The 13,355-nt window shown below is 46.5% G+C and overlaps 1 protein-coding gene across 1 annotated transcript in view; it reads right to left on the bottom strand.

Annotated features, from left to right (window-relative positions):
* ABCC1 (ATP binding cassette subfamily C member 1 (ABCC1 blood group)) overlaps positions 1 to 13,355 on the bottom strand; it is a 133,929-nt gene that overhangs the window by 59,405 nt on the left and 61,169 nt on the right. Inside the window, exons 8-10 of the mRNA XM_054589627.1 lie at positions 4,593 to 4,823; positions 3,731 to 3,908; positions 2,280 to 2,441 (exon numbers count right to left, since the gene is read on the bottom strand). Of these exons, the coding sequence (XP_054445602.1) occupies positions 2,280 to 2,441; positions 3,731 to 3,908; positions 4,593 to 4,823 (571 nt within the window). The remainder of the gene's footprint in view (positions 1 to 2,279; positions 2,442 to 3,730; positions 3,909 to 4,592; positions 4,824 to 13,355) is intronic.

The following is a 13,355-nucleotide window of genomic DNA, read 5'->3' as shown; positions in this document are numbered from 1 at the left end:
GGGGGCGGAGAATAAGGCACATGACAGGATATGAGGCTCTTTGCTCATTATCTTTTGATTTGGGGAACTGCCCCTCCCCTGGTAGAAGGGCTGTCACTCACACCTCATACCTCCACCCCTTCCACAATGGCAGAGGGCTTGTGACCTAGGCTGGCCCATCAGAGAGACCTATTTTTGGTCTACACCAGTGGTCCCCAACCAGGTAGGAATTTTCTCCCTGCCTCAGAGTGACTGGTTCAGGGGTGTGAACAGGACTGCGCCAGGTCAGAGCACTCCCTGGGGCTCTGGCTAAGGTAAGGAAGAATGCTCTTTTCTCTGACGACACTATCTGAAAAAGGGATACAAGCCCAAAGCTATAAAAGCCATCTAGGGAAATCCCATTGAGAGTAAGGTCAGTTCGGAGGAAATCATGGCTAAAAACTGATTAAAGAGCAAAGCTGAGTCCTTACGCATTCCTTGAACTCCTAGATCTGTCCATGTTTGAAGTCCCTGTTACACCCATGCACCCACAAAATTGCCTTTATTTGCTTAGGCTATTTTAAAATTGATTCCTTTTTTTAATATTTAGGAAAATGTACTCAGATGATGCAATTACGCCCGCAACCAAAACACTGGATGTTGTAATCCTATCTACTTCAAACTCAAAATCGCATCGAGAAATCGCCAAGGAGTCCTAGCCAGTGTGGCTCAGTTGGTTGGAGCGTCATTCTGTAAATCAAAAGGTCGCAGATTCAATTCCCGGTCAGTGCTTATGCCTGGGTTGTATGTTCTGCCCTCAACCAAGGTGCATACAGGAAGCAATTGACTGATCTTTCTCTTACATTTCATGTTTTGTTTTTCTCTCTCTGGAATCAATAAATATATCCTCAGGCAAGGACTTAAAAAGAGAGAGATAGCCAAGAAGACTGAGGGCAGAAAAAGTGCTGATGCCTGAAACAGGGACTCTCTAACCACCTTATTACTCAGTAGGTGGTGGTGGTGGACTCTAGGGCAAATATTTTGAATGCAGTGTCTTCTTTCTCCCCTTGCCACTTTTCCTAACTCATCTTTTTCATCGCTTCTTTTTTTCTTTTATTCCCATCTGTCCACACACATCCCCTCTGGCAACCTGTCAGCTAGTTCACTGTAACTATGGAACTGTTTCTGTATTGTTTTGTTTATTCATCTATTCTGCTATTTTAGATTCCACACATCAGTGAAATCATACAGTATTTGTTATTCTCTGTCTGAATTTCCAGTCAGGGAACATACCTAGGTTGTAAGTTCGATCCCTAGTTGGGGCACATGCAGGAGGGAACCAGTCAATGCTTCTCTCTTTCTCTCTCTCTCTAAAACCAATAAGCATCTCCTTGGGTGAGGATAAAAAAAATTTTTAATGGCTTTCTCTGGCCCCTCAGACTCTGGAGGATTCCTGCAGTCCCCAGAGAGCTCCTGCAGCTCTCCAGTTTTCTAAGTTTCTCTCTTATTTGTTACACGAAAATGGTCTTGTATAGAAGTGACCGCGGTGAGGGCTCATGTGCTGGGTCCTGTATGGAATCCAGCTAGATCCAGGCAGGTGCTTATAGCTCCTGGGGCACTGGCCCTGGAGTGGTCCCAGCAGGAAGCCCAGGTACAGCCGGTGACACCTGCTGTCCCTGCTTGCTCCCTTTGTTCAGACACCAATGTCTCTGGGCAATGTTAATTGCTGTGGTGATTCTACAGACAGGCCAAAGCCCAGATCGCCCTCCAGCCCTATGGAAATGGAGGGGAACTTAGGCGATAGCACCTCCCCACCTCCCAGCTCAGAGAGCTCCGACAGGGCTTCCCTAGCTTCCCAGCCATCTCTATTTAGTCTCTTTATCTTGTTTGTTGTTCAGAAGCTGTTCATTCTCAGCATATTCATCTGCTGATCCATCTGATATGTGTCTGTCCTTTGCAACCAAGAGATATTATCTTGACCAACAGAATTTAGAACTAGTTAACAAATGAGTCAGGCTAGTGCCTGGGAGAATACAGTAGCAGAAACAGGGTGTGAATGTTGCAGGGTTGTTCATCACATACACCTTCAAGAAAAGATAAATTCAAACACAAGGCCACCAAAGAGAACATAAACCGAATAACTGAGGAAATGAATAAAATATCCAGAAACTGGCTGATGGATCAGAAAATAAAATGCAAATGACAGCAAGAAATACCAGTGAGCTTTGTGACTTCTTATCACAGACACTAGCTCCCTCACCCCCACTGCCCATACACAGAGGCCCCTGCCCACGTGACTAGGAACCACATCAGACACACACCAGCCACAGAAGGTAGAGCGCAAGGATGACTTGCAGAGGGGCTGACCAGATCATGTTAATGTACGTGGTCAGGTCCATGAACCTCTGGGCGTCCACAGACATAAGGTTGACAATCTCCCCAACCGTGGAGGATTTTCTGGCAGAATTGGTGATCACCAGGGCCTGTGGGACAAAGGAGAGGAAAGAGGGTGAGTATGGTAGGTGAAGATCCCTGGACTCTGCCTCCAGGCCCATGTGAAGGAAGGGGACGGCTCACGCGTGGGATGGCCACCATTTCTTCCCCTCCTGCCGACTTACCTGCCTTTCCACCTCGTCCATCTCATCACAAAGCCCTCACTCTAATCAATGGCACTCATTGCCTCCCCATCTTGAGCTCTTCAATGTGGAAGGGACTGCAGAATTTGCCTAAACCCGGACTTTGTACACTTTTACATGGTCACACACCTCACGTGGGAAATTTGCTACCACATAGGTTCTGATTCAGCAGGTCTGAGGCAGGACCTGAGACTCTTCATTTCTAATAGGCTCCCAGGTGATGCTGATGCTGCTGGTCCCCAGACACGCTGAAGAACCCAGATGTGGGCCAGGGTTTCGCAATGTTGGCATTTCTGACATTTGAGCTTGGGTCATTCTTGGTGGGGCCATCCTGTGCATTATAGGGCAGCATCCCTGGCCTCTCCCCACTAGATGTCTCTACCCCCAGTTATGACAACCAAAAGTATCTCCAGACATGGCCAAACATCACCTGAAGGACAAAATCACCCCGGTTCTTAAGACATGGTTTCACACTATTACCTGGGGACTTTTAGAAATGCTGGCGCCTGACTCCTACCCTCAGAGATCTGGGTTTAGTTGGTGGGGTACGGCCTGGGCATCAGAAGTTTTTAAAGCTGTCCAGGTGAGTCTAACTTGCAGACAAGGCTGAGAATCAATAACCTCGTCCATTTTTTTCCAACTATCCCAACCCATGGGGCCCAAGTGGTGCCCTTGACCAACAGGCTAAGGAACGAAGGGACCAAGAAGGTAATCCAGTTCCTTTAAAGCGATGCACAAATGCCTGCGAAGTATTCTATCCCCCAGGGGACAGGCCATCTGCTCAGTTCAAATGGAGAGTTAGAACAAGCTCAAACTCAGACTGTGAATAGCAGAGCAAGGATTTGAACTTGGATTTCCCCAAATCAAGCACCACCGAAGAGATTCCATTTCCCATGGCTGACTCTGGGACTCACAGACGTCCTCCAGGCTCACCCCTGAAATCAGCTCTGCTGAGACCTAATGCATAACTGTCGATCCTTGCCACAGTCCTTTACCCACTCCGGTGCAACTGTTCCAGGAGCTGGGCTTGTAATCCCCATGGTGGTCCCAGAGTGACCCAGCCAAGTCCCCAGAGATTCTGAGGCCACAGCAGATGTCAAAATCAGCTCACTTGCCCATGACCCAGCCTCACCCACCTTCCGATAGACGGCGCCGATGACAGCGGTCTTGATCCTCATGCCACTGACGAAGCAGATGTGGAAGTACTGGTGCAGCACGAGGGTCTGCAGGCAGGCGCACACAAACAGGAGTGCTGTGTAGAAGTAGCCCTGCCAGTCCGGAGCCTTCGTGTCGTTCACAAAGTTGATGAGCAATCTGCAAAGAGCAAGGACAGAGGCCAGAATGGTATCACGCTGTGCCATGCACGTAGAGGGAAAAGTCCTTCAGCATTTTGACTTTCTCCTAAGCCAGGTGCGGTAAACACGAGTACTTTAGGTTTATAGATGGTGATCTGAGTGTACAGGCTGCCCAAACCACTCATGCATGACAGGGTGCCTTCGGCTTTGCACAATGACTGTTCCATCTTGTCACCTGTGAGTCACCCAAAAGTGACCAAATAGAGAGCATAGGGGAAGAGAGGAGGGAGGGTTAGAGAACAAATGTGTGGCCCCAAAGAGTCACAGAGAGCGTGGAAACAGAGAGTGAGAGAGAAACAGAAAGAGGGAGGGAGGGAGGTAAACACAGAGAAGTGGGGACCTCCTTTCTGGCTTTCTGGTTCAAGGCTGCAGTTTTCATGTGACCTAGCATGCTCTTCACTTCCTAAGACAATCCTCTATCTTCTGCCTTTTGGCTTCAAGGGAGCCTAGCAGGTTTCTCTTACTTGCAAACAAAGTGGCCTTAATTAAGACTCTAATAAAACAAAGCACTAAGCAAAGCAGGCAGAGAAAGAGACTGGGCTATAAGCCCCCTGGAGCATGCCACATGGCCCCAAGGGAGAGGTAGCAGCACCACAAGAAAAGGATGTGAAGAGTTGCCCAGCTGGGACGGAAGAGGTCTTACTTCAAGATCTCCGGGCCGGCAAACATCATAAGGTCGTGCAGGGCCTTGAATAGGAAGCTCATGAGAAAGTAGGGCCCAAAGGTCTTGTAGAGCACCTTGAACAGGGACGGCTCCCGCTCCTTCTGGGGGGACTTGACAATCAGAGCCTCAGCCTCCTCATTCACATCCACCTTGGAGCTCCCTTTGGGCTTGGCGGGATCCTTGGAGGAGTACACGATCTTCACCGGCTGCCTGGAACAGAAAGAATGTTGAGTCATGTGGAGTCTGCCCGAGACTGAGGCCCCGGACTGCAGGAGAGGGCCAGAGGACCTGCACTCTGGGGAGGGCCAGCCAAGGAAAACCAGCGATCGCAGAGGCAGCTTAACACAGGGGTTATGAACATGGACTCAGGATCCTGGCTCGGCCACTGGCCAGCTGTGTGACTTTAGCCAAGTTCCTTAACTTCTCTAGGCCTCAGTTCCCACATCCGTAAAATGGGGATAAAAGTAGGACCAACCTCATAGGGCTGTTGTGAAAATTAAGTAAGTTAAAATATGCGAAGGGCACAGAAAGGGCCAGCTCCAAGCAGATTCAATGCAATCATTATCAGAATCCCAGCTGGCTTCTTTGTAGAAATTGACAAACTAATCCTAAAATTTATATGGAAACTCAAGGGACCGGAATGGCCAAAACTATCTTGAAAAAGAAAAACAATGAGGATTCCCACTTTCCTGTTTTAAGACTTACTATTAAACAACCATAATTAAGATAGGCATACATGGATCAATGGAATAGAATTAAGTATTCATAAATAAACCCAAATGACTTTTGACAAGGGTGCCAAGACCATTCAATGGGAAAAGAACTGGCTTTTCAATAAATCGTGCTGAAAAACTAGGTAATACAAAGAATGAACTTGAAAGCTTACTTCACATTATACACAAAAATTAACTTGAAATGGATCAGAGACCTAAACGTAGAGCTAACACTATAGGATTCTTGGAAGGCAACATAGGAGTAAGTAAATCTTTATGACCCTGGATTTGAAAATGGATTCTTAGATATAACACCAAAAGCACAGGCAACAAAAGGAAAAAAATAGATAAATTGGACTTCATCAAAATAAAAAACGATGGTGCTTCAAAAGGCACTATCAAGAAACTGAATCCTCATAGTCTTTGAGAAGTAGGTTTCATTAGGGGGAAAAAAAGAAAGTGAAAGACAACCCATGGAATGGAAGAAAATATTTGCAAACTGAAAGTCTAATAAAGGACTTAAACCAGAGAACATAACCAATTCTTCCAACTCACTGAGAAAAAAACAACCCAATTTTAAAAGGGGCAAAGGGCATATGCAAATTGCCCATAAGCATATGAAATGTTGCTTAACATCACTAGTCATCAGAGAAATGGGAACCAAAACCACTGTGCGATATTACCTCACACCCACTAGGACGGCTAGCAGCAGAAAATCCGAAAATAACAAGTGTCTGCAAGGAGTAGAGAAATTGAACCCCCCACATGTGTCCCTGTGGAGTCCTCTCTTTCAAAATAGGATATTGCAGAAACGGTGGAGCAGCACTTCCAAGATTAGGTTGTAGAACACACTGGCTTTCATCTTGTCATCTCTTACATCATTCACTCTGGACACTCAAAGAGCGCCCTGGAGATCCCCCATGGCAAGACCTTGACAGCAGCCAGCACTGACTGGTCAACCACGTGTAACCTGGGAGCAGACCCTGTAACCCTAGTTGAGCCCTCAGAGGCCTGCAGCCCTGGCCACCACACTGACTGCAATCTCATGAGAGACCCTGAGCCAGACCACCCAGCTAGGCCACTCCTGGATCCCCAACCCAGAGAGTAAACGGACATTGCTATTTTACGCTGCTAGGTTTGGGGGTAATTTGCTATGCAGTAACAGATACACCAGCACGCTGCCCCCCCTCCCCCACCCCGCACAGCTCCCATCTACCAAAATGCAGTTAAAGCAATATCCAAATGGCAAAACGTGGACTCTAAGCTTCATCCCCACCCAACCCTAACATTTACAACTTACAGACTTCTTGCACAGCATGAGTTCACCAAATAGCATTCAGTTTCAGGGGGCTATTCTTTGCCACGACTACGCCACATCTGCCATCTGGACCATGTGAAACTTCCCCCTGGAAACCAGAGCCTCCCAACCTGCCCTGGCTCTGACTCCACTCCAAACCGGGGGCACTAGTCTAGGCTCTGTCAAGTCCTTATCCTTCTCCTCTGTGCTCCCTGCCCCAGGAAAGGACTGCAAACGTTGGAGTCATCCTCAACCCCCGCACCTCACACTCCCCAGGTCCAATCAGGCGTGTCTTGTCCATTCCATCTGCAGGATGCGTGCTGTCATCTATTCACTGTTCTCAGCTCCACAGCCTCCAATGCATGCAAGTGACCACTGCCAGGACTTCCTCATCACTCCCCATTTCCTTCCCTTACAACCATTTTCCTGTAAAGCAGCCAGTGGGATCATCCTAAAAACTCATCACTCTCCTCCTCCAATTCCACTGATGGCTTCCGACTGCATCCAGAGTAAAATCTAAACTCTGTGTGAAGCTCTACAACCTGCTATGGCCGCTGTAACAAATGACTACTAACTAAGTGACTTAAAACAGCACAAACTTATCATCTTGTACTTTTGAAGGTCAGAAATCTAAAGTGGGCCCATAGGGTTGCATTCCTTCCGGAGGCTCTCGGGGAGAATTGGTTTCCATGCCTCTCCAGCTTCTAGAAGTCACATACATTCCTAGGGTCGAAGCCCCTTCCTCAGCCTTTGAAACTAGCAACTCAGTATCTTTCTCTCTCTCTCCCTCTCCCTCTCTCTCTCTCTCTCTCACTCCCTCCCCTCCTATCTGCCCGTCTAATAAGGACACTTGTGATTATTTAGCCCACGCAATACACAACCATCTCCCCATTTCAAAATCCTTCACTTAATCACACTACCAAGTCCCTTTCCTGTGTAAGGTAACATATTCACAGGTTCTGGGTATTAGGAACGGGGACATCTTTGGGGAAGAGGGGCATCATTCCACAGACCACAGAGGATTATTTTTCATGTTGTCCACATGACCACATAAGGTCTTTTCCTGTCCACTTTACTGACTTTTCCTGAAGCTGGGTTTCTGGCTGGGGTTTTGGTGTTTCTTCAGCACACACGCCTTCTTGGCAAGGAGGAGAAGAAGGCAGCAGAGAGGAAGGGAGTGGCTCAGCCCTCTGGTGTCCATTCTCTGCGCCACTTCCCAAGCTGGGCGCTGACCCTGGGCCTGTGAGTCCTGGCCAACCCAGGGCTGTTTCCACTAGTCAGAGACAGGCTGCCAAAGGGCCAGGGAGAAGGTTCCAGGCAGACAGAGAGGAGGACGGCTCAGGCCTGGGTGCAAGAGGTCAAGAACAGTGGAAAGGATCAGCTAAGGCCTAGTCAGGAAAAAAATTTAAAAAAAAAAACAACAACAAAAAACCAGTGACAGGAGGCTTGTCGGGAAGGTGCTCCAGGAAGGGAGAGGAAACAAGCAGGACAGCTGAGTGGTCGGGATGGGAGGGGAATGGAAAGTTAAAGGAGTAGGGTCCGAGTCAGGAGAAAGCCACCCAGAACAGGGCGACCGAAACAGATGAGGAAGATGGAAACTGGTGGCAAAAAAGGGACTTGCTGACTTGACTGGATTTTGATGTGGGCAGGGGTGCCCATTGGTCTCTTGTCCATGAATGAACTGGACACATGCTCTGGGCCAAACACTGGGTAGAGCCCCACCATCGAGGAGCTTCATCAGAGAAATGGATCTTCACAAGCCTGTGTGAGCCAAGACCTGCAGGATAAGGGAACAGGTCCAGCTAGGGAGGGAAAGGGGACTCTGGGCAAAGGGAACAGGAGGAGCAAGTCCTGAAACTAAGGATTTCAAAGAGGTGAGACACCTCTTCCAAGAAGCACAAGAACCTCGCGGTAGTCAGAACAAGGTGGGGAGAGCAGAGTGGAAGGGCCGGGGACCAACCTAACAGCAGTGAGGAGCTATGGATGGCTCTGTCTATCATTTGTTAAATAAGATCCTTCACCTTCTGGCTCAGGTAAAATCTCAAATTTAAAAAGGCCTTAACTTCATTAAAATTCCACATTTCTAGATATACCCTGAGCATGGTCTTTGACCCATAATATCCAATATAACAGAGAAGGGCAGATCTGATCTAAGATCATGGAGAAAGGATTTTACAAACTTAAAGCACATTTCCACTCTTCTTAGAGCTCACAATACACAAGACAAGGGTTTTGGAAATCACAGATGGGAGTGATCCGCCCCCACCCCACCCCAATAAGCCTCTCCTTGGAAAACATAGTCGTGGAAGGATTTTAAAAGTCACTTACAAATGTAAATGACTCAAGAGGTTCTTCCTTTGTATGTTTTGTGGTTTTGGTTGGGTTTTTTTTTTTTTTTTGGTTTGTTTTCTGAGTGTTTTTTCCACCCTCAAAAACACAGGCTTCTCATCAGAAAAAATATACCATTCGATATAGCACGAAAAAAGATAAAGTACCTAGGGATAAATTTAACCAAAGACACAAAAGACCTGTATGCAGAAAACTATACAACATTGAAAAAAGAAATTAAGGAAGACACAAATAAATGGAAGCATATACCGTGCTCATGGATTGGAAGAATATCATCAAAATGTCCATACTACCCAAAGCAATTTATAGATTCAACACAATCCCTATTAAGATACCAATGACGTATTTCACAGAAATAGAACAGACATTTCAAAAATTCATATGGAACCATAAACGACCCCGAATAGCCGCAGCAATTTTGAGAAAGAAACACAAAGTAGGAGGGATCACAATACCGGACATCAAACTCTACTACAAAGCCACCATACTCAAAACAATCTGGTACTGGCACAAGAACAGACCCATAGACCAGTGGAACAGAAAAGAAAGCCCAGAAATAAGCCCAGGTCTCTATGGACATCTAATATTCGACAAAGGGGGCAGAAGCATAAAATGGAGCAATAACAGCCTCTTCAACAAATGGTGTTGGGAGAGCTGGACGGCTACATGCAAAAAATTGAAATTGGATCATCAGCTGACACCATACACAAAAATAAACTCAAGATGGATAAAAGACTTAAATATAAGTTGCAACACCATCAAAGTCCTCGAGGAGAACATTGGCAGGAAACTCTCAGATATCCCACGCAGCAATTTTTTCACTGATATGTCTCCTAAAGCAAGGGACATAAAGGAAAGAATAAACAAGTGGGACCTCATCAAAATAAGAAGCTTCTGCACGGCAAAAGAACACATCAGCAAAATGAAAAGGGAGCCAACCGTATGGGAAAATATATTTGCTAATGATACATCAGATAGAGGTTTGATCTCCAAGATATATAAAGAACTCACTCGACTCTACTCCAAGAAGACAAACGATCCAATCAAAAAATGGGCAAAGGACCTGGGCAGATGCTTTTCTAAGGAGGAGATACAGAGGGCCCAGAGGCATTTGAAAGGATGCTCAGCATCACTAGCCATCAGAGAAATGCAGATCAAAACCACCATGAGGTACCACCTCACACCGGTCAGAATGGCCATCATAAACAGATCCACAAACAACAGGTGCTGGCGAGGCTGTGGAGAAAAGGGACCCCTAGTCCACTGTTGGTGGGAATGCAGACTGGTGCAGCCACTATGGAAAGCAGTGTGGAATTTCCTCAGAAAGCTGAAAATGGAACTGCCTTTTGATCCAGCGATTCCCCTGCTGGGACTATACCCTGAGAACACTAAAACGCCAATACAAAAGAACCTATGCACCCCAATGTTCATAGCAGCACAATTTACAATAGCCAAGTCTTGGAAGCAACCTAAATGCCCATTAGTAGATGATTGGATCAAAAAATTATGGTACATATACACAATGGAGTACTACGCAGCAGAAAGAAAAAAAGAAGTACTAAACTTTGCAACAGCATGGATGGAACTGGAGAGCATCATGCTAAGCGAAATAAGCCAGGGGGCGAAAGACAAATACCATATGATCTCACCTATAAGCGGAACCTAACCAACAATGCAAAGATGCAAGGAAAATATGACCAGCAACACTGAAAGGAAAAGAAATCAACAGAGACAAGAGAGAAGGGCGGGGCAGGGAAAGGGAAGGGAAGGGGAAAGTCAAGGAACATATAGCAAGGACTCATGGACAAAACCAAAGGGGAAGAGCTGAGGGAGGGAAGGTGGGAGGGGGCAAGGGAAAGAGGTGGGGGGGAGGCAGAGACAAATGTATTTAAAAAGTAAATAAATAAAATAAAATAAAAAAAAAAGAATCAACTAATGAATGCATAAATAACTAGGAAAAAAAAACAAAAAAAACAAAACACAGGCTTCTCAAGGGGGCTTGTTTTGCGAATTCACATTCTCTGATTGCCATAGCTACTGAGCCAGAGATGGGACCGTCTGGGAGGTACAGAACAGTCCCAGGGGAAGAAGATCCCAGCGGGCATCCATGTAGGTGAAAGGCCTGCCTCGAGTTACCTAAGTCTAGAATCCAACGCCAGCTTCTGACAGAAATCCACACACAGTGTGTATTTTCTTTTTTGTAAGTGTAAGTATGTCTCCAATTTTTTTTTTCTTTCAGGAATGCAATTGAGACAGGATAGCTGAGAAGCTAGGAAAATTTCTTGGCAAGTGGAATAGGGAAACTGAGACAGCTGAACACAATGGCCAAGCAATTAATTTACAGCCAGATACAAGAGGTCACCTCCCCTAGAGTTAACGACTAGGCCTCAGTTGTATTTTGGCTTCAGGTCCAGAAAAGCAGCAAAACCAGGTGGGTGATGCCAGAACAACTGTAATGACTAAAGACCCCCTGCCCTGGCACTGACCAATCAGTGGAGACCCTGACCCTGAAAGGGCGCACCTGGAGAACTGATGACTATTCTGGGGCAGCCCTCCCCTGGCACCTCCCCTAAGATTCAGGCCTGCAAGAGAGAGAAGAGCCTCAAGACAAAGGACCCAGCTTGCCAGCTCTCCCCTTGGGGAGCAGCCCACACCATTCGCTTTCCCTTCTCCCCGCAACCCACTTCTTTCCCCACATGCACACATCTCCCCAACTCTAAGGCAGCGGGCAGCTTGTCACAAGCTAATCCTTTAAACCTGCCCCTAAAGCCCCCTTTTCTCTGACTTCCCAGTGCGCTAAGGCAGCCCGGCCTAGGCTCCCCCATTGCCTCTTCTATGCTAAGCCCTTGTTTCACTGTCCCCAGCTCTAGTAAATGTACCGTCAGAGTCACCTGGACTCGTGTTGTAAAACTTTTCCTACACAAAGTCGGGAACCCACACACTACAGCTGGCCCCACGCAGACCTGCTCAGGGCCAGGCCCCTGTCCAGTAACATAATGACTGTGCAAATTAAGGAAAGACTATATTTTGTTAGGAACTTTGCCAAGCATTGGTGTCCACTTAGCAAAAAACTGGTCTGTGAGGGCGAAGGTGGATCAGGTCTCCAGAACCACTCAGACCCAGGCAGTTCAAAGGTAAGCTGTCGCAGATGATTCTCCAGTTAGGAACCAGCAGCGACTCCTCATTTATATTCTAGAGCACAGCTGAACATTTCCATACTGAAATACATGTCATTTATTATAAATCCCTTGCCTTTTAGCTTTCCTTTAAGGTCTAGAGAGAATATTATGTTGATTTCTTAAATTGGGTATGTGGTGGGTTATTTTTATTTATCTATTTCCTTAAAGTTGAGGAATAAGAATGCAGAAATAAAATGGAGTCACTACCATCAAGCTGTTAAATTGCTAAAATCAAGGTGACTGAGGCTTGAAGAAATGATTCTATTCTTGTCTGAACTATCGTAGGAACTTCATCAGTTGGACTTTCCAGTCCTGCATCAATACCTTGATAATACTGTACATCAGACCTCCAAGTAACCCTCTGGTTACCCTCTGAAGGACAAGGGAAAGAGTATTCACATATCTAGACCACCAGTCATCTAGAGGATTTCCATCTCCAACCAAGCCAGAGGCTAAGAACGTACTGCTTACTATTAGAGCTCTTAGCTTTTTTTCCTTCTTGAAACTGAGGGTCCCTAGGGCTTTGGTTAAATTCGTTTTAAACCCTAGCACTAGAAATCATATCTCTTTCTCTCTGTACCCCTCAGAGACCTAGCCTTTCCCCTGGAAAATCAGCAACCCCTGAGGTAGCAGAAGACAGTAGCCCAGACCTGAATAAACCACAAGGTCTGGACCCCTGACAGGCTAAAGGTAACATCTTGCTTGGCCTAGGTTAGAGTTCCCCTGGCTACTTTCCCATGAGACCTGACAGAGGGACTCTGGGGCAGACCTCAGAACTGTCCTCATGACCTGAAGGAATGACTTATTATCCTTACCTTACCTCTGACCAATCAGCTCCCAGCACAACCTCAGACCCCCCTCACCCTTGATGGCTTGTGATTTTTGCCTTATCTATAATCTGTGCCTACATGCCATCGGGAGTCAGGTCTCAAGCGTCAGCTTCCTGTCTGCAGACTGGCCAATTCAATATTAAACTAGTTTTCTTTCCATACTGCAAACTCCTGCTTGTGCGTTTCTTTGGACCAGTGCATGCAGGCCAACAGACTCATGAACATCAGGATTCTGGTAACATACTCCGGGTACGGCCTAGTTGTGTTCCCACTCTGCACCCTCTACAATCCTTAAATAAACCTTTATCACTTATTTCCAGCCAAAGCCTCCAGGCCTTTTGAATTAGTTCAACACAATCCAGTAAAGGAGGCGT

Source organism: Pteronotus mesoamericanus, unplaced genomic scaffold, assembly GCF_021234165.1.
Source record: "Pteronotus mesoamericanus isolate MK-2021 breed Mesoamerican mustached bat unplaced genomic scaffold, CSHL_Meso_final scaffold_167, whole genome shotgun sequence".
Taxonomy (NCBI): domain Eukaryota; kingdom Metazoa; phylum Chordata; class Mammalia; order Chiroptera; family Mormoopidae; genus Pteronotus; species Pteronotus mesoamericanus.
Note: the sequence above shows the minus strand (reverse complement) of the source record. Positions and strands in the feature narration are given on the sequence as shown.